This window comes from Eleginops maclovinus, chromosome 10 (genome assembly GCF_036324505.1).
Source record: "Eleginops maclovinus isolate JMC-PN-2008 ecotype Puerto Natales chromosome 10, JC_Emac_rtc_rv5, whole genome shotgun sequence".
NCBI classification, from domain to species: Eukaryota; Metazoa; Chordata; class Actinopteri; order Perciformes; family Eleginopidae; genus Eleginops; species Eleginops maclovinus.
Genome location: NC_086358.1, coordinates 10236861 through 10264717, shown reverse-complemented (window position 1 = coordinate 10264717; position 27857 = coordinate 10236861). Strand labels below are relative to the sequence as shown.

Sequence of the window (27857 nt, the reverse complement as noted above, 5' to 3'; positions counted from 1 at the left end):
GTTGTGTCAATAACTGGATTCAGTGAATATTTTTGATGTGATATTAATAGCTTGTCTGTAAAAATGCAAATTTCCTCTCATAGAATCACCAACTGACAGACAACAGAAAAATTCAAGAACAGCTTTGCTGTTGTGATTTTGAGAGCTGTGTTTCATAATTGTTTTGACATGTGAACCCCTCATTTAAGATGATGGCTTTAGTGTTGCATGAATTGTGATTAGTTTACAGTAATAAATTAAAATGGGACTTACACAATCATATATCAGTAACATAAAATACAATCATAATAGAATTTAGAAAAGATAATATACTTTAGAGACTGCACAATATTTTATGTGCACAGTGATTGAAAACTATTTTTCTTTTGTAAAACTACTAATACCACTGTGTATGAATACTTTGTTAGAAATAAAAGCCCTGCACTAAAAAAATTAAAATATCACAAGTATTAACATTAAAATATACTTAATGACCCACCTAATAAAAAAAAAGCGAATTTATTAAGCGGAATTCCCTATTTCAGAATAATATATTTACAATATTATTGTTTTATCATAATTATAATTAAGGCATTAAAGTGTGCACCAATGTTATTTTGCAACTGGTAAAGACGTGTTTAACTGTACTGCTGGGACACTTAAACTATAATAATATAATAATGTATAAATTGAGTTATATTTTGTAAAAATTGTCTTAATCGTCAAAGTAACTCCACCTATGTTGAAATGTGCAATAGTATGGATAAACTAGGCTTGCCTTTCAAAAAATATAGGCGAAAGTAGGGGAGAGCGAGGTAATTTGTGCCAAGGGGCAAGTAGTGCCACCCGTTATCTAGAAAACCATAGAAGAAGTTGGTCATGTGACCACATATTTTTGAAGAGGCATCTATTTCAATCATCCTGCAAAGAAGGGCACATTTAAGTTCAAAAAACAATTTTTTGCCCTCCAAAGTAAAATTTTAGTGCTTTAGTAAGCTACACCATGAGTCTATACAGTTAGCATGATGCTAGCTCAAAACAGCTGGGGGATGCATTTTTTTCAAAATGGTGGGCTTGGGGTAATTTGTGCCAAAGGGCCTGGGTTAAGTTGTGCCAGTGGCACAATTTACCCCAACTTATGATTATTTACTATATATTACTTTATTGTATTTTATTGTTATTGTACATTGTATTCTTACATTTGATCACTAAAACTATGTGGCATTCTTAATTTAACATAACACCCACACCCTGACTAGGTAGCCTGGCAGCCTGGCGAGAGGGCACATCATCTCTAGAGGGTCTTCTGTCCTCGGCAGCAGAGTTGACATTTACACACAACCACATCCAAGTATGTTAAAACTGCTTTAAACGTCTCTGATCATCAGCACTACCTTTTATTTAATTTCAGGTACAGCTTCCCTCCACACATGATGTACAATATGGATGAAACTGGTATGACGACAGTGCAGACACCCAAGCAGGTTGTCACAGAGAAAGGGAAGAAACAAGTGGGTTCAGTAACATCTGCTGAAAGAGGAGAGCTCGTCACTGTGGCCTGTGCAGTAAACGCCATTGGAAATTCAGTCCCACCCATGTTCATTTTCCTGCGTGTCCGCTTCAAGGACAGCCTCCTCAATGGATCACCAGCAAGTTCCATTGGTCATTGTACAAAGTCTGGATGGATGAATGAAGACGCCTTCCTCATCTTCCTGAAGCACTTCATCCACCACACCAACTGCTCCACCGATCATCCAGTCCTGCTCATTCTGGACAACCATGAGTCTCACATCTCACTCAAGTCAGTGACAATTGCTAAAGAGAATGGGGTCATTATGCTCACCCTGCCACCTCACACCTCACACCGCTTGCAACCATTAGACAAAACTGTCTATGGGCCACTCAAAACCTACTATAACCGAGCGATGGATGGGTGGATGCGATCACATCCTGGGTGAACCGTATCGATCTATGAGGTCCCGGAACTTGGGAGCAAGCGTTCCTCACTGCAATGTCACCAACAAACATAACCTCAGGTTTCAGAGCAACAGGCATATACCCTTTCAACAGGGACATCTTCCCGGAAGAAGACTATGCACCATCAATGGTGACAGACAGGGCAAATCCAGAAGATGAACCCAGTGCCACTGCTGACCTGCCTGGAGAAGAGCCCTCCACCAGTGCAGCTGCTCACCTGCCTGGACCATCTCATGAGCCAACACATGTCACAGGTATTTAAAAAAAAGTCTGGTAGGCCAATAGTGGCGGTGCGCATAGTGGCATGGCTCAGGCTTACCCTCCACCTGACCACGTAACCTTGTTGTTCCCTGTGTTCAATGACAATAAAGTTCCGTTCCGTTCCTTTCCTTGAAGCAGATCCAGACCCAGGAGAGCCACCTGCCACTCTGACAAATCCCGAGCACTTATCAAGTGACAAATCTGGTTCTTCTGCTCACTTGGGTTATGTGTCTCCAGAAGTCATTCTTCCCTTGGCAAAAGCCACAGAAAGAAAGAACAGAATTGTAAGAAAGAAAGTGAAAACAAGAATCGTGACCGACACACCTGAGAAGATGGAGTTGGAGAAGGCTCACAAAGAAAAAGAAGATAAAAAGGCTGAACAGGAAAAGAAAAAGAATGAAAGAGAGAAGAAAAGGGCTCTGAAAGCTGCAAATCAAACCAAAACCAAGAAGAAAATGGCTGTGTACAGTAGCTCAGAAGAAAGCTCCACCACCAATGATGAGGCAGAAGATGGCCTGGAGAAGACACACAGCAGAGAAAAGGAATGGGCTGAAAAGAAGAAGAGGAGTGGAAATAAGAAGGGGGCTCTGAAAGGGTCAAAACCAACCAAGCCCAAAAAGAAAGAGCTCTCCAGTAGCTCAGAAGAGAGTGACTTTCCGATTCCACTTAGCGATGCCACTCATTATGAGAGTTCAGATGTCCAGAGTGATGATGATGATGGTGACAAGGATCTATCTGCTGGTGACTTTGTCATTGTGAAGTTTGCAGGTAAAAAATCCAAATCCTATAACTATGTTGGATTGGTGGAGAATGTTGAAGGTGACGAGATCAGTGCAAAGTTTCTGAAGCAAAGTTGTAACAGGTCTGTTGATGCAAAGCCCATCTTCACATTTAGAGAGAATGATGAAGGAGTCATCCCTAGAGGTGATGTACTCAAGAAACTACCCACACCACAAAAACTTGGTGGTACAGCCAGAAGGGAGTAGAATCTGTGAAGAGATTCAGATGCAGATGATTTGCAGAGGATTAGGTGCTCATTTTGGAATTTTAATTTTGTTCTGAGTATGTGTTCATGTGGCGCTAGACCTTGTTTAAGCAAATTGGCCACACCACAAAACTTGGTGGTACAGCCAGAAGGGAACAGAAGTTCATATTTCCCTGCAGCATTGGACAAGTAGGATGTTAGGTGTTCATAGGCCTTGTTATAGAAAAGTGGCCTTTGATGTTGTTAAAACTTTAAATAAACATTAAATAAATAATTTTGTATTGAATTTGTCTTGCTTTTATATAGCATTATTGTTTGTGAGATTAAAATGATCTGTTTTACTTCAATTATCAATGGCACAATTTACCCCAGTGAATTTTCTCTAATGGCACAACTTACCCCGCGGGGGCAAGTTGTGCCACAAAATCACTTTTTTTTCTAAAGCTATATTTCTCAAACTGTTTATTTAAGATCTGAAGTGATTGTTCCCAGGGATGCACAACATCCTAAACTATATGTACATATTTTAGTTGGAGGCATTACTGTAATCCCCTTGCTTTAAAGGCACTTTAAGTAAACATTGGCACTACTTACCCCACTCTCCCCTACAATATTTCCTCCTGAACTGTTGTGGAGTAGGCTAGAACATAAAGTAACATAGTAAAACAAAGGAATTACTAAAGTTACATTCAAGCACAATACAATTATTCTTAAATGTGGAACTTTGATGTTCAGTATCACTGTGTAGGCTAAGTGTTGTATCTTATTGTTTTATGTGATTAAAGCTGCGGGGAACCAGGTGCGTCTAAAACAAGCCCCGCCTACGTTTACCTTAAATGTCCATTGCACGGAAATATGATTGGCACAGCGCTACAGCTGCTTGAACGGAGAGACATGGTGGAGTTAGTTGCCTAACACACGGAGAGTGAAAGCTCTTAAAGAGTTTTAAACACTTGTCCAACATGTCGAAAGAACTTGTTTTCAGGACCACAATGTCTTCGAAACGTGTGCGGAGTGGAGCTTAAAGAGGCAGAGCCGTGTTTTTTGTCGGGAAGGACGGAGCGGCGGTAGGGAAAATGTGTTGTCATCTTCGTGCAGTCAACAGCCTTGGGCAACAAATATGGCTACTTCTTGTGTATCCTTCAATTCGGGTTGAAAACCGTCTGGACCGGGCTGAAGGGGATAGTTTTGGGGAGTTACGACAGTAGCACGAAGTGAAGTTGACTTGGCATCAGAAACGTAAAGAAGCTGGATTTGTCCCGAAGCTGATTTCGCTGGTTAGACCGACGCGGAGCTATACAGAGATGGAGCCCAAGCATAAAGAGTTGTTGGAGAAATGTTACCAGAACTTGGTGGAGTCGATAACAGATGCGGACCGAGTTGTGGATGTTTTGGCTCACTGTGGGACCCTCAGCCAGTCTGAACGCTACGAGCTGGGACACAACTGCTCCTCCAACGCGGAGAAAGTGGACCTTCTCCTGAAGATACTGATAAGTAAGGAAAGAGACCATTTCGCAGAGTTTTGCACAGCCCTGGAGAAGACGCACCCTCACCTGCACTCGGTGCTGCTCAATAGCTCCGGACCAGTGGACCATACGACTGGTAAGAAACTATATTTATCTGGTGCATAGCAATGAAGTTGTCGTGCTGCAAAATAACATGCTATATGTTAGAATGGAAGCATGTACGCTATGCTTGTGTTATACTGTTTTTTAATGGTGTTTAAAGGACTCCTGTACATTTGGTTAGTATCCAACCTGGTTTCGACCGTGCTCTGGGTATGATCTAACCGACATTAGGGGTATTGACCATATGACAACTTGATGAAGGGCAGGACTTTTCCTTTGGGCAAGAATACAGAGTGAGGGAGAGAGGGCTTCACAATCATGTGACCTGATGCTTATTTACACTCACACTACTGTGCTTGTTTCCCATTGCCATGTCACTAAAAGCACAGCCTGCCAGCTCTTTGTGAAAGTATTTAATGGAGCTAAAAAGACTCAAACAATCAATGGTGTGTGTGTGTGTGTGTGTGTGTGTGTGTGTGTGTGTGTGTGTGTGTGTGTGTGTGTGTGTGTGTGTGTGTGTGTGTGTGTGTGTGTGTGTGTGTGTGTGTGTGTGTGTGTGTGTGTAACCCACTGTCAAATGAGTGAAGAAGGAAATGTGTGTTAATGCACACAGTCACTTACTTTAGAGTGATATTTATAAAGTACACTATTGACTATTTCATTTGTGTCTTAGTACAAAACAAAGCACAGTTGTTTTCATTATCTTTGCTCAGCATTATCTTTTACTGTTTAGTATTGAAAAAGGCCCATCCCACATCTTCAAAATGCTTTTCAGCCCGCAACAAATGATTCTTTATTAACTAATACTCTGCTGAATCATTTGCTTTATGAATTGTAAGCAAATGGTGACAACTTTTCCCTCAATGTCCCACATCTCCATGTTGAATGTTTGGCTTTTTTGCATGGAAATAAGTTGCTTACTCATTTTCGATATTTGTTTTATTGATAGTTTCAAATCCTTACTTTTAAAAAACCTATATAACTCAAGGCTGTTTTGCATTTCTGCGGCTCAATAAACACTTGAAACTATATGGCTCAGCTAATCGATGAACCATCTACATATTTCAGCAGTAAACAGTAAGCATATTTTGTTGTAAAACATGTTCAGAATAACCTCTTTCAAATTCTTCAAAAGCCTTTTTTATGGGAACATTCACCAATTTCATGGTCTGCTGAGTTTCCACTTTTGTGGGTGCACCATCAATTATAGAAAAGGATATATAAGACATTAACATTAGATTGAATGGTCTAACATACCACAAATTCCACCTACAAAGCTCATTATTACCCTCATCTAATCTACTCCAATTTAGAGTTTTTTCCTTTTTTAAAAATGTTTTCTTCGCATGAGGGCATTTGTCAGATGATGCATTTCTCAGTCTCTCTTCTGGGATATACGTAGTCTTCTCTGCAGTTTATGCAGAGTAATATGAGAGGGTTTAGCTCACAACAATACACCATTTTCACTACTCTGTGATGAGGACATCTAAAAATATATTTTGTGTTGCTCGCAGCTAAATCCCAGAGTTACTTTTCTTGCTGTTTTCATCAAATTGTATACGCAATAATCAGCAGCAACAATGCAAAGTACATGCTACTCGCTCTACACCTCTACCTTTTTTGCATTTCAAAGAACATTTTTGCATTAGTTTGTTCGCTTTCAGCCATCATGTAGGCTAATACTCAGTGTGCTGATTGAGGTTTGAATCATGCATTCATTCTATCCTCATTATTTATAAGAGTAAGGAAGCTGCAGAGTGAGTCTATTTTTCTAAGCGGTTTCATTTTTGCGCCACATTTTACAATCCTGCACCAAGGTCTAAAACTGAGCACTGATAGGTTTTTCTGCAGCAGTGAAAGGTTGTTAATGTTTAGGGCTTGTCCTCCTAGTCTGCAGCTCCTTGTTGGTAGTCACACAGGACGCAAATGGGCTGAGCTGCTTTTTGCTACTGGGCAGACAGGTTCCTCCACTGCTCAGGCTAAAGAAAGGCCTTCCCAAGGACAACTGTAGCTTGTTACAGGCTATGTTTTTAAATAATGTGCATCGTCAGCAGCCTGATCTCCCCGGACGCCTAGAATCCCAAAGGGCGAGAGAACTAGATAATCGAAACCAAAACAATGTTAATGAGTGAGAGCTGCATCATTCAAACCCAGCAGGGGAAATCCAAATGTTTACAACAGAGAGGCTACCTGTAACCTGTTGAAAGACCACCAGGCTGCACAATGTTCACCTTGACGTCAATGCAATGCACATGGACTAGCTGTGTTTTTGTTTTTTTAATTAACAAAGATATTTTGTTTACTTAACCATAGCTTCAGGGCTGGACAGTATACAAGATCTTTTGTTTACAGATTATTCAAACCTTTTCTTGAAGAACAATAACCTGATGGCAGCAAATTGAAAGGGTGTGTATCGTGGCTGAAGTGTACGCTTGGCTGTGCCGCAAAATAAAACTGGAGTTCAAATGTCTTTGTACGAGAACAAAAAGAGCTAGGTTATGTTAAAGGAACTCTAAACTCTTTGATAGATGAAGCTAGTTGAGAAGGCAGAGGATAACCAAATGTCGGAAAGTGCTCAACTGCTTTACTTGAGTTTAACACATTAAATATTGCTGACCTCTGGGCGCCCAGGTAGTTCAGGGGACCCTGTGATGAGGCTGAGCACCATTTTAAACATGGTCCACTCTCTTCCTTTATGTCCTCTCTATCTCATAAAGGCAATAGGGCCTTTAAAAAAAAAATCATTATAGTAAGTCATTTGTTTTTGCAGATGAACATTAACAAGTTTACATAACTTTTCTTGAAAGTCGAAAAATACAGATTTGAATGATCAGCGCCCACGAGATGAAGAGGAAAAATATATAAGAAAATGTTACTTTATGTATAAAAAGTGTGTTTCTTTAGGTTTTTAAACCCACAATATTTAAACTTACTGTAGAGTTTTCTGACCTGAGTAAAAACATGCACCTATTTTCATGGAAAACGCTCAGTAGTTTAGGTGTTTCGAATTCATCATCACTGGAGTTGTAGATGTGATTTTTATAAATCAGCACTCCCTGTCGGTGCTCAAGTTTTCAGCTTTGCAAGAATATATAGCAAATTTGCGGTGACTTCAGAAAAGAGATCAACCTAAATAAGATAATTGAGCGGCGAGGGTCACGCCACAGCGAGGTCCATGTCACATGACTTCCACATGGGCAGGAAAGTGAGTGAGCTATGACACGGTGAACCTTGCCCATTGAGACAGTCTCTGCCCCAACAGAGTCATGGGAAACTTAAGCTAGAGCGAGAACAAAGAGAGCTTGATCCATGGGATGCCACGGTTCCTGAGGCACATCAGTCTTCTCTTTTTTTCTTTCAGTCCTTTGCTGGGAAAAAGAGGGGTGAGCCATGTTAGCTGGGCTCCTTCCAGTCTTAATCAAACTCATAGTCTCCTTTAGCTAGTGGGAGCTCAGCCAGCCAGGGATTGATTTAGAGTACTGGGACGTGGGTAAATAGAAGCGTTTGTCATGCTACCGCTCCCCGGTCGAGCACTAGACTTCACTTCAGGGAAGTTGCTGGTTTAACTAAACTGTAAGCCCTTCATCCCACAGCCAAGTTCCATCTCAGTAAATGTGTTTGACCACAGCTTGTACAGTCTGCTTAATATATCAAGTATCTTTAAAATGCCTGTGTTAACAGTTTGGAGAAGTGTTGAAACAATTCAACAAGGGACAAATAAATAGAGTAGACATTTGAAAATCTGTTAATTGTTTAAATCAGTCAAACATTCTGGTTCATCCCGCTCAAAATTTGAGGATTTGCTGTTTTTGTCTTTACAGGACAAACTTCCCTTTGAGCCATGGTCATTTGTGATGGACATAATGTTAGCTTGATGTTTGCTTGCATTACAGTTCGTGTTATCAAAAGCGACGTACAATACGGGCAAAACACATATAGAATCAAACTCAGAACGACAAGGAAAGTGCAGATATATTCACATTTTAAAACGATATCCACGATGTGTAGTTGAAACTTTATAGCCCAACCAATATGGGATTTTTGAGTCGGATATCGATATCCTAAGACTTGACTCAAAATACATCTGATAACAATACAATCGTTTTTACATAACAATAAAATTACATCGCAATCCGAATGATCTAAAACATGCTTCTTCATGTAATAGCTTTATTACAAATAAAATCAACGCTTATACTTTTCCATTTTAAGATTTTACCAAGACTTACGTTTCAAAACTAAACTTTCTCCATAATACTCAGTGTTGTACTGAAGCTTCTTTTCCGTACTGTTAATTATGAATCACTGTAGGTTATAAAAGAAGGGGCTTTCACGGGGGGGGCAGTGTGATGTTGTCAGAGTAGATAAAAGGAGAAGCTCTGAGGCTGCAGCCTCTTTGGGGCCCTGGCTAGTCAGTATTCAAGCTCCCTGCCCAACTGATAATTAGCCACACTCTGCTGTCAGCCCCCAGGCCCGTCATCCCAAGTTGGGGAAAGTCCCACCTTATTATGTCTCCAGCTGGCCTTTTTTCAGGAAAGGCCCCTAAATGTAACCCAAGCTCCACAGCCTTGATGTACCATACAATGCTGGAGATAATAATCTGACTATAATGCAGACATGGCCGAGTACACTCACAACTGACTTTAATGTTTTGTTCTCCTCGCAGGGTCCACTTACAGCATCCTGTCCACCATGCCGTCGGACTCCGAAAGCAGCAGCTCTCTCAGCAGCTTAGGTGAGTGTGGCACTCGTGCCGGGGTTCGTGTGGAGAAATGGTTAAGTAAAAACACTATATTCCTGGAGAGAAACAACAAGTAGGCTCTACGGTTTCTCAGGAAATATTTGTCAAGTAATAGTCTTTGGTTTCTGCCTGTTTAGACTCTGAGCGCATGCAAGTGATTACACAGATGTGAGAAGGATTTAGAAAACCTCTACCCCCTAAACACACGCACGCACGCACGCACACACACACTCACGCGCGCATACCCACCCTTGTTTCATTCCCTGAAGGAGGAAGGAGAGGAGAAACTGAGCGTTTATTTGAATCATTTGGGGGATTTCTGTCTGCAATATATTCCCATACTGAGGTTAATGTGTACAACAATGAGGTAGATAAATATTAAACAGATTTTGGCTGCAAAAATGTGAGAGATGATTTGAGAAAGATACAGTTAGATAAAGGTTAATATGTTTTCTTGAAAGGAACGTGCAGACAATTGTTTAAATTGTTGCGGCAAAAAGCTCTTCCTTGTGATTGGTTAATATTTAGACCAAGTTAGGTCAGTCTGAGGCTATTGAGCCATTAAACTAGTCTTTCTTCCTTGTTTCGTTTTCAGTTTAATAGATAAGAAAGGGAAAACAGACTAGGGCTTTTTGAAAACAGCATCAACACCTCTATTTTTATTCGTGTTTTGAGGTTAAGTCCTCATTTACAGTATGCAAAGTTGGCTTTTAAAAGAATTGGATGAAGCTGCACTAATACCCCCATCATTTGAGCTTTGTGAACAGCACATGCCTCCAGTGACATGCTTACTCCCGCAGGTACGCCCGGTCAAGCCTCCTCCCCCCCGCCCGCTCACATGGACAGCCACCAGGTGAACGAGAAGATGGAGACGGTTCTGTTCCAGCTCAGACATGTGACCCGCGAGAGGGACGAGCTGCGTAAACGTCTGGCTCTCTCTTCACCCGGAACCACCTTCGATGACTGCAGGTACTGTTCTGATCTCATGCACTTTACCGCCTGTTTTCCAAAACTAACATTTACAGAAAGTGCAGTGATCATGCGTATGCACTTCATGAATAGAGGCATTTTGCTTTTAAAACAACAACAAAAACAAGTCAAGTCAAGTCTTGCGTGATGCAATTTAAAAAAAATGTTCAGTTCTGTCAAACAAAGGGTGACCATACAATTTTAATGTTACCCCTCTTCCCGTGTGTTTTCATGAGCACAACGTTTGTGTTGTTTATCTCACTCACCCTTCTCTCATCCCATGCGGCATTTTAAAACTAGATTTTAATGCATCACAATATTGTCCCCCTCTTTCCCCTCTTGGTGAAATAGACCAAACTCAAAAGCAGGTCATGACTACGAGCGGCTGAAGCTGCAGTGCATGAAAGCCATGGCGGACCTGCAATCCCTGCAGAACCAGCACAGCACCACCCTGAAGAGGTGTGAGGAGGCTGTGAAGAAAGCTGATTTCTACCAGTGAGTGGACAGCTCTACTACAGGGCCTTTTTTTTTGTACATTTTTTAAAAGCGGAGCATTTGTGCTGTATGCATTTGAGCTCAGCATGCAGGGTTTGAGCTGGTATTCATTTCTTCCTCTGACATATTCACAGCAGGTTGCATAAAACACATTTTACTTTTGTGAGAGTAATAGGGATGAAGCCTTTATACCACTGCAAAAGCTGAAAGGTTAAGCCTTGAAAAACAGTTGCAGCCTTTCATCAATTTAATTTCATCTTTATGGTTGTTTTAGAGAAAGACTATGTTTTGATTGTCTTAGCAGTATAAATCCTGAGTTGTCTTCTTGGACCAAAGGTTAAGAGTAGAGCCTAAATGAATTCTCTATAAATAACACCCTCCTTGAAGAGTTCATGCCAAAGCATGCTCTGTAATCATCATCTGAACCCTGTGTGAGGGGCACGGCATCTGTGCCATGAGGATAATGCTGCAAATGCAACATTTGTTGTCCCATGAAATAAGCTGTGAAGGGGAGACTGGTCCATTTGTGTGATTTAATGGTGCCATACTCTCTCCAAAGTGTAGGGAGTCAACATCTGTCCCCAAATGCAAACAGACAGATGACGGATTATTGCCATTTTTAAGCCTCTCCTTCTGGACCCTGTTTGCACACCAGAGAAAGTCTTTATTTATTACTGTCCCGTACGCCTCTGCACTTCTCCTTTCACACAAAAACACAGCCTGAGTGAATTGGAAATCACATTAATGCCCGACCAGTGCATCGTAGTAAGATCAATATGTCATTTAACGCGTTGGCTACCGTTATCGCTCACGATCTTATTGGTCATCGGTTTTGCTTCCGAGCTGATTCCTGCTCAAATCTGCAAAAACATAATAAGCATGTCTGAAGTTGCAAGACCTGAAAAGAAGATTCTTTAGTGTGAGAAATGATCTAAAAGGTTGTTGGCATGAATTAGAGTAGAACAAATAAAACAATAAGCAATATGTACTGAACAGGGGACAAGATCACCACTTTATTATTATTATGTCTGAGTATTACCAACATGATTATTTAATTGAAAATAAATCACAGTTAACAACAATACATTTCATAATCAGTTAATCATTTGAGTAGTTTATCAAGCTAAAATGCCAAATACTCCAGCTGCTCTGGGGAGGGATAGGAAGCTTTAGACTGTTTCATGTCACTGTAAATTGTTGGGGTTTGAACTGTTGCTTACAAGCAAGTAACATGAAGTTATCACCTTTTAGCTCTGGGAATTATGTTTCTTTTCCAAAGTTTTTAAGTAAACAATTAATTCAAAAAGTTATACAAGAAAGAAATCTTTGTTGAGTATGTACACTGTGACTCATAAGTCCTCGCTGTGTGTCTGCTTGTAACGGTCATTTAAAACACGGTTGTGACAGTCTGACTGTGCTTTCTGTGGTTTCTCCTCAGCACGCTGCACAGCCGTCTGGCGAGCGAGCATGCCCAGCTGAAAGATGAGCTGGAGGCGATGAGACAGGACAACATCCAGCTGGTGAGGGAGCACAACCACGTGAAACAGGCCTGCGAGGAGCTGAGGAGGCTGCACGACGACGGCCAGAGGGAGGTGGCAGAAATGAGGATGCTGCACCAGCAGGTACAACAGGGACTGGCAACCCCATCGCTTACACAGCTACTGATGAGAATAAAAAAACACAGCAAACCTTCTACACATCCTGTAGTACGCACATCCTCTGCCTTTCAGATTCAATCATTAAGATCCTGAAAGAAATCCATTCATTTGTCTCTTGGTGACCGTTGCTTCCAAGACCGCAACATCATTCAGAGTAATAGGGTCAGACGAGCTCTACCTCTCATGTCTGCATCGATCGAAAACATATTTCAAGTTAGACGAATGACCCGCATCTCTTTCTGTTTCACCGCTGGACTTATTGTCTGACAGCAGTCAGAGGGTTGGATCATTAAATGTTTTATATACTTTAAATAAGCATGGGGAATGACTTGCATGGTTTTTTGATAACCAGGATACATGTCTCATTGTCTTCAGAGTTCATGTCATCATTATGGAAACTTATGTCCAGTGCCAGTCAAATTAGGAATCAAATTAGCTTGGTAATGTCAGTCCATAGACAACCTTTATTGTTTAGTTGTTAGATGCCAGTGACATACTGCACACTCTGTTGTCTCATTTGGTAAACATGCCCTTTGTATTGTACACTATATTACAATGGAGACATAGAAAAAATGCATCTGGACATTAGGCCATGGCCCTGGCAGAGGTTTGTGCTCTTCGAGAGCCCTGTTTATATTTCTATCCAGAGCACCAAGACGTTGCAAAGAGTTGCATGCAGTATTACTTTTCTGAAGCAGCACTGAAGGATTGCATTTCTGTTTGATGTCCAAAAAGTAAAGCTTTACAGAATCTCGCTTTAGGTCTGTGCCAGGGTAGCAGACCACAGGCTGACGCTTTGGTTGAGTAAAAGTGTATTCAGTATTAACTTCCTTTTTCTGAACATTGTTAACATATATTTATGGTTTCATTGTTTACATTGTAGATAACCTTTAACTGAGTAAGGCATCTGAATGATTTCCAGGTGATGAGAGAGGGGTCTTCTGATGTACTCAGCAAGCTTTACGACACAACTGCGACCAAGCTGGAGACCATGAAGATTGAGTACGAGGCTCTGAGGAAGCGCTACAACGATAATACAGCTGGTCACAATGCAGACCTGAGTCGCTTGGATCAGGCCGAGGAGGAGAACCACCGGCTGCAGAAACAGCTGGACATGCTGCTGAAGCAGAGAGACGCAGCCATCCACTATCAGCAGCAGTACTCCTCCTCTATCAGAAGGTAAAGCCGGAAATATCCCAGACACAAACCTCGCACGGACTGAGCAGCTGTAAAAAGTTTAATGATTAACAGCAAGCGAAGCAAACTTTGCTTCAAACTTACAACTTGAATGTTATGCCAAGGTCAACTCAGAACACTGCTTAGAATATTCTCAATCCAAGGCGGATGATGCTTTGCAGATGGGCAGACGTTTTCCCATTTCAATGTTTCCTTTTTGGTGCCAAGATAGCAAGCTTGGTCACTTGCTGTTTGTATTTGTTATGTTTTAGTGTTGTGGATTTATAAAGACCCAATGCATTCGTTATGTTCTACAGGTTTGACAACACGCAGCAAGAACTGTCCAAGGCCACATCCCAGAACAAGGAGCTGCAGCGAGAGATGGATCGACTGCAGTCGGAGGCAACCAGGCTGAAGACGCAGCAGCTCAAGGCGGCCAAAGACGGAGAGAAATACAAAGAGGAGCGGGACTCTGTGATCAACGAGTACCGGCTGATCATGAGCGAGCGGGATCAGGTGATCAAAGAGGTGGACAGGCTTCAGACCGGCCTTGAGATGGCAGAGGCCAAGCTGAAGAACACTTCCTCAGAGAGACGGGTGGCCAGCGAGGAGCTGGAAGCTCTCAGACAGGTAACCGCTGAATCCACGGCTCCTTTAAGGGTGTACTAAAAAACTATATTTTCTAAAAACTGAATACAGGTTGAAGGTTATACATTTTAAATTACAGAATGGGAGAGCAGTTATTCCTGTTTGGGTCATGGATTTGCTGAATAATATTAGTAAAAGTCATTAATATAATGCGTGATTCAATGCTAACTGTCATGCTGTGGAGGAGAAATAGACAAAAGAATGACTTATTGCATAATGTCTGTGTCCCAATCCGCTGTAGTTAAGCTGGTTACAGCTGCTATCTTTTTGTCATTTTGGCAACACCCAGAGCTTGTTGAACTCGTAAAGCAATCGCGTCAACACTGGTATTAAAAGGCTACAGCTCAAAAAACACATCGTTTTTTTAAAAGCGCAAAGAGATGTGCTCCGAGAGGAGAAACAGTCTTCGTAATCCTCAGTGTTTCACCCTATAGGAAGCTCGTGGTGGTGGCACAATTTGTTCAGTGAGATTAGATCAGATTATATTTTATTGATTCCCAAGCGGCATATTTCAGTGTTACAGCCGCCCAAGAAACAAGCTGAAGTAGGAAGAGACAAGTATGAGAATTAATACATATCTTTTGATCTCTATCTGATTCTATTCGTGTGATGTGAAGGAGCTGGCCTCAGCGCTGGTGGACAGGGACCGGGCCATCTGTGAGAAGAACGAGCTGCTGGAGAAATACTGCCACGAGGTGAAGGACAAGGCCGAGGCCCAGAAAGAGCTGAGCCAGGCCTGCAAAGACATCGAGACAGTGAGGGAGGAGAGGGACGTGGCCCGCAAGGAAAGGACGGAGGCAATCATCCAGAGGGACCAGCTGCTGCGAGAGTATTACCAGGCCCGACAGGTAGCCAGACAGACAGGAGATTTATCATTACAAATGAAGGGATTGATTTATTCACCCAACAATAATCCCTTCATCCCATCTCGTATCGTAAATGTTTATTTAGGGGCTGGCAGGTTTCCACACATTGATTTTTGTTGAACTGTGTATATATTTTAAAGGGGACTGTCACATTAATTGCAATGGAAGTCCGGAGACTCCTGCATTAGTGAATTAGCAGCCATTACAGTGAAAAGGCTCTCAGACTTTGAAGTGCACAAGAGAACTGCCCTGCATCAGAAATGGATAATTAAGCCAAACAGAACAGTCTAATAGAATTAATTTAGCTATGGACTCAATGAATGCTTGGCAGTCTCTCTGCTGCACAGTTATTTACAGAGCCTTTACTACAGACACACCAGCAAACCACTAATCCAATCCATGACTGTTAGACTTCAAGCAATCTTTCTAATATGGGAGGGGAGGGGGGGGTTTGCCTTTTTAGCTTACATCAGTTTATTTGAGGTGTTTATGGCTAAACATGATGATGAATTTAATCTTTGAAGGCTTACAGCGGATGTTTTGAACATTTCAAAGAAGTATCATTTCATAAATTAGAGAGTCAGAGATAGTGTTTGCATTTGTTTGATGTGCCATGAGCTGCTGGAGGATGTTGCTTTGTGTTGCAGCAGAAGTTGAGCCAGCTTCTTTTTTTTTTCTTCCACCAGACAACTCCTGTTTTGTCTTTTTGTACCGGAGCCTGTGCTTTAGAACCCCTGCTGAGACAGTGCTGTTGTCTCATTGAAATTAATGAGAACGCTGCATTTCAGAGTTCCAAGTGCTAACGTCGGGATGAACACAGCCTCAAGTCTATCATAAATATAAATATTTCACACACACAAATGCATGAGTCCATTTTTAAGTTGTGTCTGAAGTACCATTAGGCTCAATGTTAGATCAAAAGCGCCTTGCTGCTCACAGTCCCACATCCACTTTACATTTCTGTCCACTCATCCAGAAAGAAGACTCTGCCACTCTGGACATGGAACGAGCCAACAAGGAGATCGATATTCTGAGGAAGCAGTACGAAGCCATCTCCCAGGAGCTGAAGGAGGCCGTGCAGGAGGCTGAGGTAGCAAAGTGCCGACGAGACTGGGCCTTCCAGGAGAGGGACAAGATAGTGGCAGAGAGGGAGAGCATTCGGTGAGGAGCGGGTTCAGAAGGGGTCTGTTTTGTTACGTGGAAATGTGTCCTGTTTACGTTGCATGTTGGTGAAGAGAGGCTTGGATGAAAAATATATTTGTTTACACTTTGTCTGATGCCGATTTTGTGTGACAATGTGTGCGTCTGTCATCAGCACGCTGTGTGACAACCTGAGGCGTGAGAGGGACCGGGCTGTGAGTGATCTGGCAGACGCTCTGAGGAATCTGGATGACACCAGGAAGCAGAAGAACGACGCAGCGCGGGAACTCAAAGAACTAAAGTGAGTCATTCCTCCACACCTCTTTTCAAATATTTGACAGACTCTCATTAAATGCCCTATTTTTAGGTTCAAACCTGGACTCTTATTCCCTTGTGTACACTTTTGTGTCAGTCTCCTCCAGAATTAACTCATCTGTGCTCTTTTGTGCCACCCAGTGGAGGAAGTGTGTCACTGACAGAGCAAAACAACTCCTATAGGTGACTGTACTTATTTAAGAGCTACACATGTTGTGTGTCCTGCAGGGAAAAGATGGAAGATCAGTTGGAAAAGGAAGCGAGGTTTCGTCAGCTGATGGCTCACAGTTCACATGATTCAGCCATCGACACAGACTCGATGGAGTGGGAGACGGAAGTTGTAGAATTTGAAAAGCACAGAGTAAGAACTACTATGAATTTTTGTTTTTCCTTAACATTTGTACAAAGTAAATGATCTGAACCAAAATGTAATCTAATCTGTTAATTAACTTTGAGTTTCCTTATTCAGGACATGGATTTGAAAGCACTTGGGTTTGATATTGCTGAAGGGGTAAATGATCCTTATTTACCAGGAGATTGTGGCATATTTGTCAGTAAGGTGGATAAAGGAAGTATGGCTGAAGGAAGATTAAGGTAAATGCCTCACTACTATTACAACTTGGTAATTAAAGCACAATTTCAAGCTTTGGGTATCAAGTCTTCCTTTATTTTAAAAACATATTTGAATCTGTGTCCTTGTTTTTATTTGGAGGATTTAATAATTGAACCATTGCTCTGGATCTGTCTGTGCAGGGTGAACGATTGGTTGTTGAAAATAAATGATGTGGACCTGACCAATAAGGACAGGAAGCAAGTGATTAAAGCGGTGCTGAGCGGCGAAGGAGTGATTAATATGGTGGTCCGCAGAAGGAAGTCACTGGGAGGACGGATCATCACTCCCATCCAGATAAACCTGGCAGGAAACAAAGGTCATATTAAGCTCTAATTTAGAAATGAACCTCACTATTTTAGAGCACAGATGGATGAATTGTATATTCACTCTTTTTAAAGATGGACACGCATGTATTGACAAATATGAGTGTTTCTCTGTCTTCCTCTCAGACAGTGGCATAGGTCTGGAAAGTGGAGTGTTTGTTGCCACCTTGGCCCCAGGCAGTCCAGCTGCCAGAGACTGCGCTCTTACTGTCGGGGATAGACTGTTAGCTGTGAGTATGCTGTCCAAAAAATATGTTTGTTACATGATAAGAGAGCTTTTGTCAGCTTTTAGTGCCCTCTACTGACTGCAGGCATGTTTAATAAATGAACCTACTATAAAGTTGTCATTTGAAAGGGCACACCATGAGTTTACCTTCATAATATATAGTCTTGGTCATGTTGTACTACAAGGCAATGAGGTGTCAATTAATGTAAAGCACATCTGCTCTGCTATTGTGAAATTTGAAAAAATAAAATTGTGGTCAGAAAATGTTGCTTAGTTTATCAAATGTAATATTCATCAGCAGCACACTCAATAATCAATCAGATATACTATGTGTGCTATGTATGTATTTAAGAATAACTGCTGAAAGACATACTGGGTGAACTTTGTAATTCTCTTACAGAATTTAGTAAGCATAAAGACATGTATATTATGTTGTGTTTTAAACGTACTGCAGTTATTTACTTGAATTTAAAGTTGTAATTACTGGTGTAAGTTTTTTTTTTTCATCCACTGCAGATCAATGGCATTGCCCTCGATAACAAGTCGCTCTCTGAATGTGAGTCTCTGCTGAGAAACTGCCGTGATCTTCTCAGCATCTCACTAATGAAGGTGAAACACACACACACACACACACACACACACACACACACACACACACACACACACACACACACACTTTTACAGTTTGCTTCTTAAAAAACAAGTATAGGGAGATAAGTATTTATTTACCTCTCCTCTTCCACAGTTCCTCCCACAGAGCTGTTCCGGCCACAGTTTATTTGAAGGTTTGAGGGACTCGGAAAAGAGCTCTCGTCTCCAGTCCTGTGAGATCCACACCAGGACCTGCAGGAACTCCAAGCACAACTGCTCCAAGCACAACTGCTCCACACAAACAGACATTTGCAGCTGTGACTTGGGCAACAGAGGGGACGAAGTGTGTAAGGATACAGGTGATTCTCCGGACAGCAGCGGCAGCAGCTCTCACGGCCTCCACAAGCCTTTCCCCAACAGCTCTGTACACTCCCGCTCCCTTTCCAGCTCCCACAGTCCCTCAGAGCCCCACCCAGACTTCTGCTACAGGAGGCCGGAGCTCCACCATCTGCTCTTCACCTTCACCCCCGTGCTCTCTGACTGCAGCTCTCCTCAGACGGCTGTGGACCAAGTGCAGAGCCCAGCAGGGAAGCCCAGCGGAGGCACGTGGCCTAAAGTCATAGCAGGAGCTTCTGTTACTGAATGTGCCCAGCTCTCCATCTACAAAAAAGTCAAACAAAGGAAGTCCATCTTTGATCTGCAAGCTTTCAGGAAACCAGAGCCATCCCCAAAACTGGACTACATGTCTCTTTCTCAGATACCCAAGCACTCCCCGCAGAGCTCGATATCTGAGGCCCCTCCCACCCCGCCAGCCAGGAGCGACTCGTTCAGGTTCAAACATCGCCAGCAGAACAGTTCAGCGTCAGACTGCACCATCACCACCGCCACTCCGCCGGCATCCCCAGCCCAAGCTACAAGTCCACAGGACGAGGCGGAGGCGAGGAACCAGCTCTTCTACACCAACGCTCCTACAGGAGAGACCACGAGCGCCGCCAAAAAAACTCCCGACAGCGAAGGGAGTCGACGCAGAGCGGAGGAGCGGCAGAAGAGGAGGTACCGACCCAAATCAGCACCAGCACTGCGGCGAAATGTTACCCCGTTACACATCCCTGTTCCCATGCAGGTAACTAAGATACTGCTCCTATCTGATCCGACATCGCCTCACAGACTTTATGATTAATCAAGAAATATATCCCTGCTTTATTTGTTTCTTACAGGTACAGAGTTTCTCTAACGACGAGCACTCCCCAGAGCCGATGGACTTGTTGCGCTTCTCTCCCATGCGAACTAATCGGTACAGCATGCCCTTTGCACCCCCCAGCTACGGCAGCGTCCCATCATGTAAGCCTCCTGAACATCACTTGTTTTTGCCTTCGCATATGGGAAACACATGCTTGCATTTGTCAATTGTTCCTGCTAGATAGAAGATGGAATTAATGGGAGAAGTAGGATGGAAATGTACCTGTTGTTTCTCAACGACGTCTGTATCGAGTCAGCTATTGTGATCTTGTTCTGTGTTCCTCCAGACTCAACACAGCGGGGTTTAGCCCCATGTCCCGCTGTGACGGCAGTGATGAGGAACCCAGTGTACACTGCCTGGAGCCATGAGGTCCAGAACAACAACCCTCCTCCAGCGTCCAGCTCAGGCGTCCAGCTACATCCACACACAAGGTGTTAAAATCTCCTCGTTTTTCTTTGTTTATAGAAATAGACCCTTTCACAGCCAACGAGTCAGAAAATATCCCTACACTTATTGACATGCCACAATATGTTCTGGGTTCTCTGTTTAGTATTATTGTTTTTGTTATTATTATGAATTTGATGTGTTAGGACCAAAAACAGGACATTTGTGGATGCCACTTTGGGCTCCGGGAGCTTGTGATGGGCATTTGTTTGCTATTCTTCTGTCCTTTTTTATAGATTTAAGAATGCATTTGAGTGTTTGATACTGAAAGTAATTGTTGGTTGCACAGTGTTTACCCTGGTCCCAGATCTCATGAACAGGTGGCATGTATCAAATAGCATCTTGCTCTGGGTTGAACGATTGACCACAGGGGAACTGACTGAGGCCTTTTTCTCCACCTTTAGCCCCCAGCATCAGGTCCGCCTCAGCCTGGACCTCAGCCACAAGCGCGCTGGGGACTCGACTGAAACTCCCTGCAGCCAACCCCCGCACAGCACAAACTCCCTGCCCTCCAGCGCCAGACTGAGTACGTAAGGAGTCCCAGTTTTAGGCAAATAATATCCTCTATAATAATGTCTGAATGAACTGTCACTTTCAAAACGGAAACAAATGTGTTTGGCTTTCAGAGAAACTGTTACAATAAGAGTTTGGACCTCATTTAGCAACTTAATTGACCACGAGATGTATCGCGCAGACTGACTCAGCTCAGGAGATGACAGTGACTGATCGGCCACATCAGAGTCATTTATCAGAGCAGTCTAGCGCAACTTCGGAAAAACAGATTCCCAACATCCCTTAGTAATATCCTGGGCGTAACCCTGTAAATGCATGGCTTGTTGATTTAAATAGGCAAGCAGGGTTGTTTTTTCTGCTTGTGAGTTTTAGTAAGCCTTTATTAACTGTCCTCTGTTTCTGGTCTTTAGGCTCTTCCAATACTTTACAGTTCAGGGCCGAGCGAATAAAGATCCCTCCAAATCGGTGTCCCTGCTCCACTGAATCTGTCAGAGGTACGGAATAATTTGGCAGCTACATCATCTTAAGACGAGTTTCACTGCTATAAACAACAAGTCTGAGTTCATACTTTTCTGCTCTGCCACTCCAGGCTCCCTCTCACATTCAGAGTGTAGCAGCCTGACGCCTCCAATGTCCCCTGTCAACCTGGATACATCGTCTTTCGTCAGTAGCCAATCGCAGAGCTCCATCTCCACCCAGCCCAGGATATCAGTCAGCCCTGCTCCAGCTGGAGACAGGCGGAAGGAAGGGTAGGCATGCCCCTCGTCCGGGTCATTGCACTGCGATCATTCAGCAGAACACGACGTGTTTTCCACCATTTGTCTGTACTTCTGTCTGCTTCATTGTGATAAAGTGCTTGTAAAGCAGTAAACAAAGCTGTGAGGCTCCATCCTCATATCATTAGAACTCCTACTCACCATCTATCATTATGTTCTCATCTCTTTTCCTCTCTACATCTGCTCATTATAACCTAAAATACTCCTCTCCTGCTTTGGGTGATTATTCTCTTTCCTCTCTCTGTTTCCTTCTCAGATTTGTTTCTTGTAAAAGTGTCTCTGTCAGACTTCCACTGGCAGTTCAGCCCAAGTTCCTCTCTTTAAGAAGCTTGAGGTTTGTCCTGCTTGCAGCACATACAGTATATGCACTACCTGCAAGGATGTTAGAGCACAGATATCACCTTCTGTGTAGACACTGCAGATATCTCATGTACCTTCAGTGATGATAGATTTATTGGAATTTGTTAGCCTTAAAAAAAAAGGTAATGGTTCTGTATCCCTTTTTTTATGTCATAATCTTTTCCTTGCTTGTTATTTATTCAGAATGCTGTTGAATTTTGTATGATTGCATGACAAGAGTTGGATTCTGAAATGCACTTGTCATGTTGCACACAGTTCCCATATCTTATTGTAAGGTCCTTTTTTAACCTTGGTGTTCGCAATGCGTCTTTGCTTTAAAGTAAAACACAGTTCAGAGAGATACATTGCATTGAAATGTTCCATTGTGTGGATTTGTTTAAATTATGTTATGTTCATATAATTTGGAGTTGCATTTTTCCCCCTGAAGGCCATACTTGGAAGAGCCACGCAATGTGACGGTTCAGAAAGGAGCAGAACCCCTGGGGATCTCCATAGTGAGTGGAGATAACGGGGGAGTTTTTGTGTCCAAAGTGACAGCAGGCAGCATTGCACACCAAGCTCGCTTAGAGTACGGAGACCAACTCCTAGAGGTAAAGCAGCCCTCGCACTACAGCTATATATTTAGCTCTGAACTGTTGATTTGTGTGTCTAATGAGTCTCTGTTTCTTCCAGTTCAATGGAATCAACCTTCGCAATGCCAACGAGCAGCAGGCACGTCTGGTGATCGGGCAGCAGTGTGACACAGTCACCATTTTGGCTCAATATAATCCTCACATGTTTCAGCTGGGCAACCACTCTCGTTCAGGGTGAGGAGGCGAGGAGGCAGGAACACCACAGCAATAAATTAGACGGATAACTTGTGACATTTTCGTTACGTATTCATTCAACCATTCTGACTAAGAGAGTCTATGTGCACAGTGCCAGGGACTGCTGTTTCAGTATAATGTGAGAACATAAATGGAATGGTTATGGTACTGAACACATACCAATGTGTCCACAGCAAACACCATATTGTAAAAATGCAAACACACATATAACACACTGCAGGGCCAATTGAAAAAATCGAATCAAATAAGATCAAGTGAGAAATGCAAGAGTAAATATTCAGAACAACTGTGCACATAATGTATGCCACAGCTTGTGCGTCTTCTCTTTTTAAAAGGATAGTTTGAATTGGGTTTTTCTTTTTAGGTACTTACTCTCCTATACTCACCTACAGTACATGGCGGTCCTCCCACCCACAAGTTCTGAGAAATAAACAGGAGGCCAGAGGGACTGCTGTCATAAGTACATCAGTGAAACACATTTTAGCCACCTAAATAAAAAGTCAAAATCGGTTCATTTGAATTCTGTATGTAGAATATTTTAACAGATGAAGGCAGTGGAAGACCAGCAACTCTAAAGCTAAAATTACAGTTTGTGTGAAAGAGTCTCGAAACTTTGAACATGGCATATTATTATATTTATTTTATTGCCCTTTGCTTGCCTTAAAAAGACTTTGACTCCTGTTGTCCCTAGTTCTCGTATGGAGTCCATCAGCAACCAGCCGACCCCCCAGGACAGCGGAGCCACCACCCCCGACACTCACTCCATCGTCGACACACTGAGTGAGCAGGACGAGGGCACCATGACGCCGCCGTCCAAACAAACCACTCCCACCACCAGCCCTCAAAGCTCCTTCAGGTAGGATTGGTACATATTTGTGTCGCCACCAATACTGCTTCTTTATGCTAAGTGTGTTTTGTCAGAGGAAAAATGCAAAACTTGACTAAATGCTTTTTTTCCCTCAGGCTTCCTGGTTCCGGTACGCTACGGGCTGCAGAGCCTCGGCTGGTGAGGCTGAAGAGGATCCAGGTGGAGCTGGGAGTTCAGGTCTATGGAGGAAACCTTTACGGCGTCTTTGTGGAGAGTCTGGATGATGACAGCCCTGCTAAGTGTCCTGATGGCCTGCTGCCTGGAGACTTGATACTCGAGGTACGTGCAATGAAATCACTTTAACTAAGGGAGTCAATTGCACAGTAAAAATGATTTATAGGACAGAACAGTCTCCTATGACACATTTTAAAACCCGACAGTCCATGGTCTCACTGAATGAGTATCCCTCTCGTTTGTTTTTGGTTTATCTGCTTGCACAACTGCTGAGCCAATCACCTGCTCTCCCTCTTTTTAAAACACAACCATAAAAAAGGAAGACTCCATAATTATATGATGAGAAAGGGGACAATACAGTAGAAGAAGCAACACACATGCTAAATATAAATGTTGGTGAAAGTGAAAACAAAATCCACATTATGGGGATTTATACCAAGCCAGACCTTGACGTGATGGCAGGATTCACTGTGACCTAACAAAAGCACTCTACAGTTAAGCATTTCCAGTTCAAGATCTCTATGTTTAGCAGATGTGATTTCACAGTGTGTGATGTGCTATACTCCATATATGTTCTGGTGCTTTATTTGTATTGCTTTTACTGAAAATGATGAGTCATTCTGTGTTGGCAGCCGAGCGTAGTGTTCTTTTGTCAATTACATAATTGATGTTTTCAAACAGTACAATGGCATCAGCATGAAGAACAAAACTAAAGAAGAGGCTTACCTGGAAATGTTGAAACCAGCTGAAACAATCATATTCAAGGTCCAAAACTGTGTGGACAACCTCTCTGCGATCAAAGAGGCCCCGGGAGATGGATTTTTCACAAGGTACCCTCACTTTTTATCAGTAAATTCAAACTGGGAGTCAGGTTTCAAATATAAGGGCTAAAAGGGCTGAATCTTGTGAGCCATTTTCTGTTCAATATCTTCTGGGAAATTGTCTGTCAATCTTATATGTCCTTGTTGAAAAACTCAGAGGAATGTTTTAACCTTTAAAGCTTCGTTGTTCATCTCTCGTCAGGGCACTTTATGAGAGGGTGGCCGAGACAGAGCAGGAACTGAGCTTTAAGAAAGATGACATCCTGTATGTTGAAGATACACTACCAAATGGCAATTTCGGCTACTGGACGGCCTGGCAACTGGACGAGAATGCACAGAAGCTTGAAAAGGGGCAAATTCCAAGTAAATACATGTAAGTCCAGCCTTGGATTCACTTTGCTTATACACATTAGAGGTTATTAAATACTACGGTCTAAAATGGAATTTTGAGCTTTCTAGTCCTGTCAATAAGCACTGGTAATGAACAGGAGAGCGATTGCAGTTGAGCTAACTGTGTTTGTGTGTCTCAATAAGGATGGACCAGGAGTTCTACAGGAGGCACGGCATGACTGATATGAAAGACGATAACGGCACCAACAAGTCCCTGTCGGCCGCCGCACGGAGGTCCTTCTTCCGCCGCAGGCTGAAGCACAAACGCAGCGGCTCCAAGGACGGGAAGGAGCTGATGGCTCTGGACGCAATAAGCACGGATTCCTTACCCATCACAGAAGGTTAGAGAGCGTGTTTAAAAGTTGAAAGCATATTTAATTGATATAGTTCCCAACATGTTGGCCAGGAAAATCTAGATAACACTTTTTTTTATAGTCCCATCTCTATGTTTTAAAAGTGAGGCTTTGCACCAGACAGACTGACCTGGAAGGGGAATGCAATGCAATTATTTTCTGGATACTGATTTTTCTCATATTCTCGACCCAGTGTTCTATGATTTTTCAAAATATTATACTATATTATTAATATTATACTATGCCTTTCTTCTGTGATATATTCATTAGAGCGTTTTAACTCAAAATGAATGATAGCTAGCCTTGCCTGATAGTTCTCAGATATTACGGTTTATTAAAAAGCATGCAGGGTTAAGTGCAGCTGTATCTGTATGCAGTCTTGGGTCTTTTGTAATGAATTGTATTTTCTCCTGCCCAGACGGAGTGAGCCTGATGTACCAACGGGTTCAGAGGGTGGAGTGCTCTTTCCCCAGACCCGTGCTGATCCTGGGTCCGTTAGTGGAGTCCAGTAAGGACATGTTGGTGAAGGAGGCTCCTGCACAGTTCTGTCGCTGTCTGCCCGGTGGGTAGTCTGTTATTAGACTCATTTATTCATGAAGGATTGTTTCCATCCGGTTTATATCATTGATGATCTGCAGAGTGGGATTTCACTACTACTTATTTAGTCCTTGTGTAAAGATTAATGTAAGGTACCAACAAATCAGTGTGTTACACATTTTTTTTCTATTTAATTTTTTCCCCCTTCCAGAGATCATGAAGGCCTCTCAGCAGGCCATAGAGCGCGGAGTAAAGGATTGTGTTTTCATTGACTACAAACGGAGGAGTGGCCATTTCGATGTGACAACTGTAGCATCAATAAAGGAGATCACAGAGAAGGTAAATTCATCTCACTGTGCATCAAATCTGTGTGCCGCTGTCTTCACACTATAGGCTGCAAACAGAAGCTAAGTGTATGTAAATCTAAATGTGTGTTTCATTACTCCAAAGGAACTTTAAGTGCAACTTTGTTTCAGAAGACCTTGTTAAAAAAGAGAAACAAATATAAGTTCTGTTTTTTTGCAACATTCTGCTTTGATCCACCCCCCCATTTCTCATACAGTTTTTTTGCTTCCATTTTCTCTCATAGGACTGTCACTGTTTACTTGACATTGCCCCTCACGCCATCGAGCGTCTTCACAGCGTTCACATCTACCCAATCGTCATATTCATTCGCTACAAAAATGCCAAGCAGATAAAGTGAGTAATCCCATGACTCTATACATTCATGTTTGTTTCGGTCGCTTTTGGCTTTCTTGTTCTTAAGACATGTCAAGTGTATGTCAAGCGGGTCTTGTGTTTTGATGCCTCTGCTGTTTACCCGGTTCCCAGTTTAAAGTTCAGATCCTTCGATGAAACACTGAGGGACTCATTCATCCAACGCTTTTCTTTCCTGGAGGCTATTTATGAGAATATTTTGTTTGGAAAATAGGATTTTTAACTAAAATTCAGGCTTAATAGGATATCAAAATTTGAAATTAATTCACAGCATCTGATTCAATTACTTTTTTTTCTTTAATTTTGTTTAGATTATTTTGCATTAATGTCGATTTTCCAACATGCCTTTTCCAATCATCCACATTTTAGGTAAAGCAGATTTTAGCAGCTTTTTTTTCTATAAAATAAAACTTGTATCATTTGGTTGCCATTCCTTAAGTATATCAAATATTATTTTTCATTACTTTCACTTAATTTACATCTTTACAGAAACTCAGGAAATTGACATCAGCATCAGCAGTGGTCCTCCTGCTTTCATAATCGTATTTATCCAGCAGAAGCAACATAAACTAATTGATCAATCTGATGTAATCAGTGTCATTAGTGCGGATCCCACAGCCCGCAGAGGTTTTGATTGGATGATTGTGATATTTCAAAGGTCCCCCTCTGCTTTTTTCCTTTGTAATCACATGGCAAGATTAAATCTCCCGAACCCTTTGCCTGGTACTTTGTACACATGCAAACACACACACAAATAAAGATGCAATCAGGTCTGGCAGAAACCGGCTTTCTCTGCCACACATGTACACACCCATGGCCTCAAATCTATGAAGTGGTGCAGCAGGCGACATGTTGGAGATTGATTCCTGCTAAGCTTTCGTTGTCATCAGCTGAGTGCCAGCTGTCCAGGGAGAGCTCATAGGTCCTGTGGCTCCGCTCTGTGGCGTGGGCGGCTAAAACACACTCCTCCCCCGCCCGCAACAGACGCCACAAACACACCTCCCACTGCCTGACAGAACTCACGCTTTTTTATGCGTTTCTATCTTCTGGGAGGCACCGGCAGATTCAATATGTTGATGAACACTGAGTTCCCGGGAGAGATGGGAGTGGCTTCCTAGCTTCGGTGAGAGGCTCCTCGTGGGTATAGACTGGGAACTGAGAAGTCAAATGACTAATCCTAAGACAATGGGGATATGGAGTGAAGCAGTGCAGTGGAAGAGCCGTAGAGAGGAGTCATTAAAGCTCTAGTGCTTTATCCTTTATGAGTTCCCCTTTTTTTTTTTTACACTGTCTATGGCTATTTTGG

The 27857-nt window shown here is 42.4% G+C and overlaps 1 protein-coding gene across 2 annotated transcripts in view; it reads left to right on the top strand.

Moving 5' to 3' along the window:
• The first annotated feature begins 4083 nt into the window (after nt 1-4083).
• Nucleotides 4084-27857, top strand: part of LOC134871236 (disks large homolog 5-like) — a 29008-nt gene continuing 5234 nt past the window's right edge. Inside the window, exons 1-31 of one of the 2 annotated variants that reach the window (XM_063893912.1) lie at nt 4084-4804; nt 9437-9505; nt 10327-10480; nt 10832-10975; nt 12414-12597; nt 13556-13812; nt 14127-14439; nt 15075-15305; nt 16300-16484; nt 16639-16764; nt 17007-17139; nt 17248-17372; nt 17532-17707; nt 17841-17944; nt 18457-18549; nt 18686-19654; nt 19749-19872; nt 20058-20202; nt 20620-20741; nt 21139-21222; nt 21318-21477; nt 22292-22454; nt 22537-22670; nt 23383-23547; nt 23655-23838; nt 24415-24563; nt 24757-24927; nt 25089-25285; nt 25716-25859; nt 26046-26173; nt 26424-26533. In XM_063893912.1, the coding sequence (XP_063749982.1) occupies nt 4507-4804; nt 9437-9505; nt 10327-10480; nt 10832-10975; nt 12414-12597; nt 13556-13812; nt 14127-14439; nt 15075-15305; nt 16300-16484; nt 16639-16764; nt 17007-17139; nt 17248-17372; nt 17532-17707; nt 17841-17944; nt 18457-18549; nt 18686-19654; nt 19749-19872; nt 20058-20202; nt 20620-20741; nt 21139-21222; nt 21318-21477; nt 22292-22454; nt 22537-22670; nt 23383-23547; nt 23655-23838; nt 24415-24563; nt 24757-24927; nt 25089-25285; nt 25716-25859; nt 26046-26173; nt 26424-26533 (5741 nt within the window). In that variant the 5' untranslated portion in view covers nt 4084-4506. Of the gene's footprint in view, nt 4805-9436; nt 9506-10311; nt 10481-10831; nt 10976-12413; nt 12598-13555; nt 13813-14126; nt 14440-15074; nt 15306-16299; nt 16485-16638; nt 16765-17006; nt 17140-17247; nt 17373-17531; nt 17708-17840; nt 17945-18456; nt 18550-18685; nt 19655-19748; nt 19873-20057; nt 20203-20619; nt 20742-21138; nt 21223-21317; nt 21478-22291; nt 22455-22536; nt 22671-23382; nt 23548-23654; nt 23839-24414; nt 24564-24756; nt 24928-25088; nt 25286-25715; nt 25860-26045; nt 26174-26423; nt 26534-27857 lie in introns of both variants that reach the window. The other variant, XM_063893911.1, reaches the window with a different exon arrangement.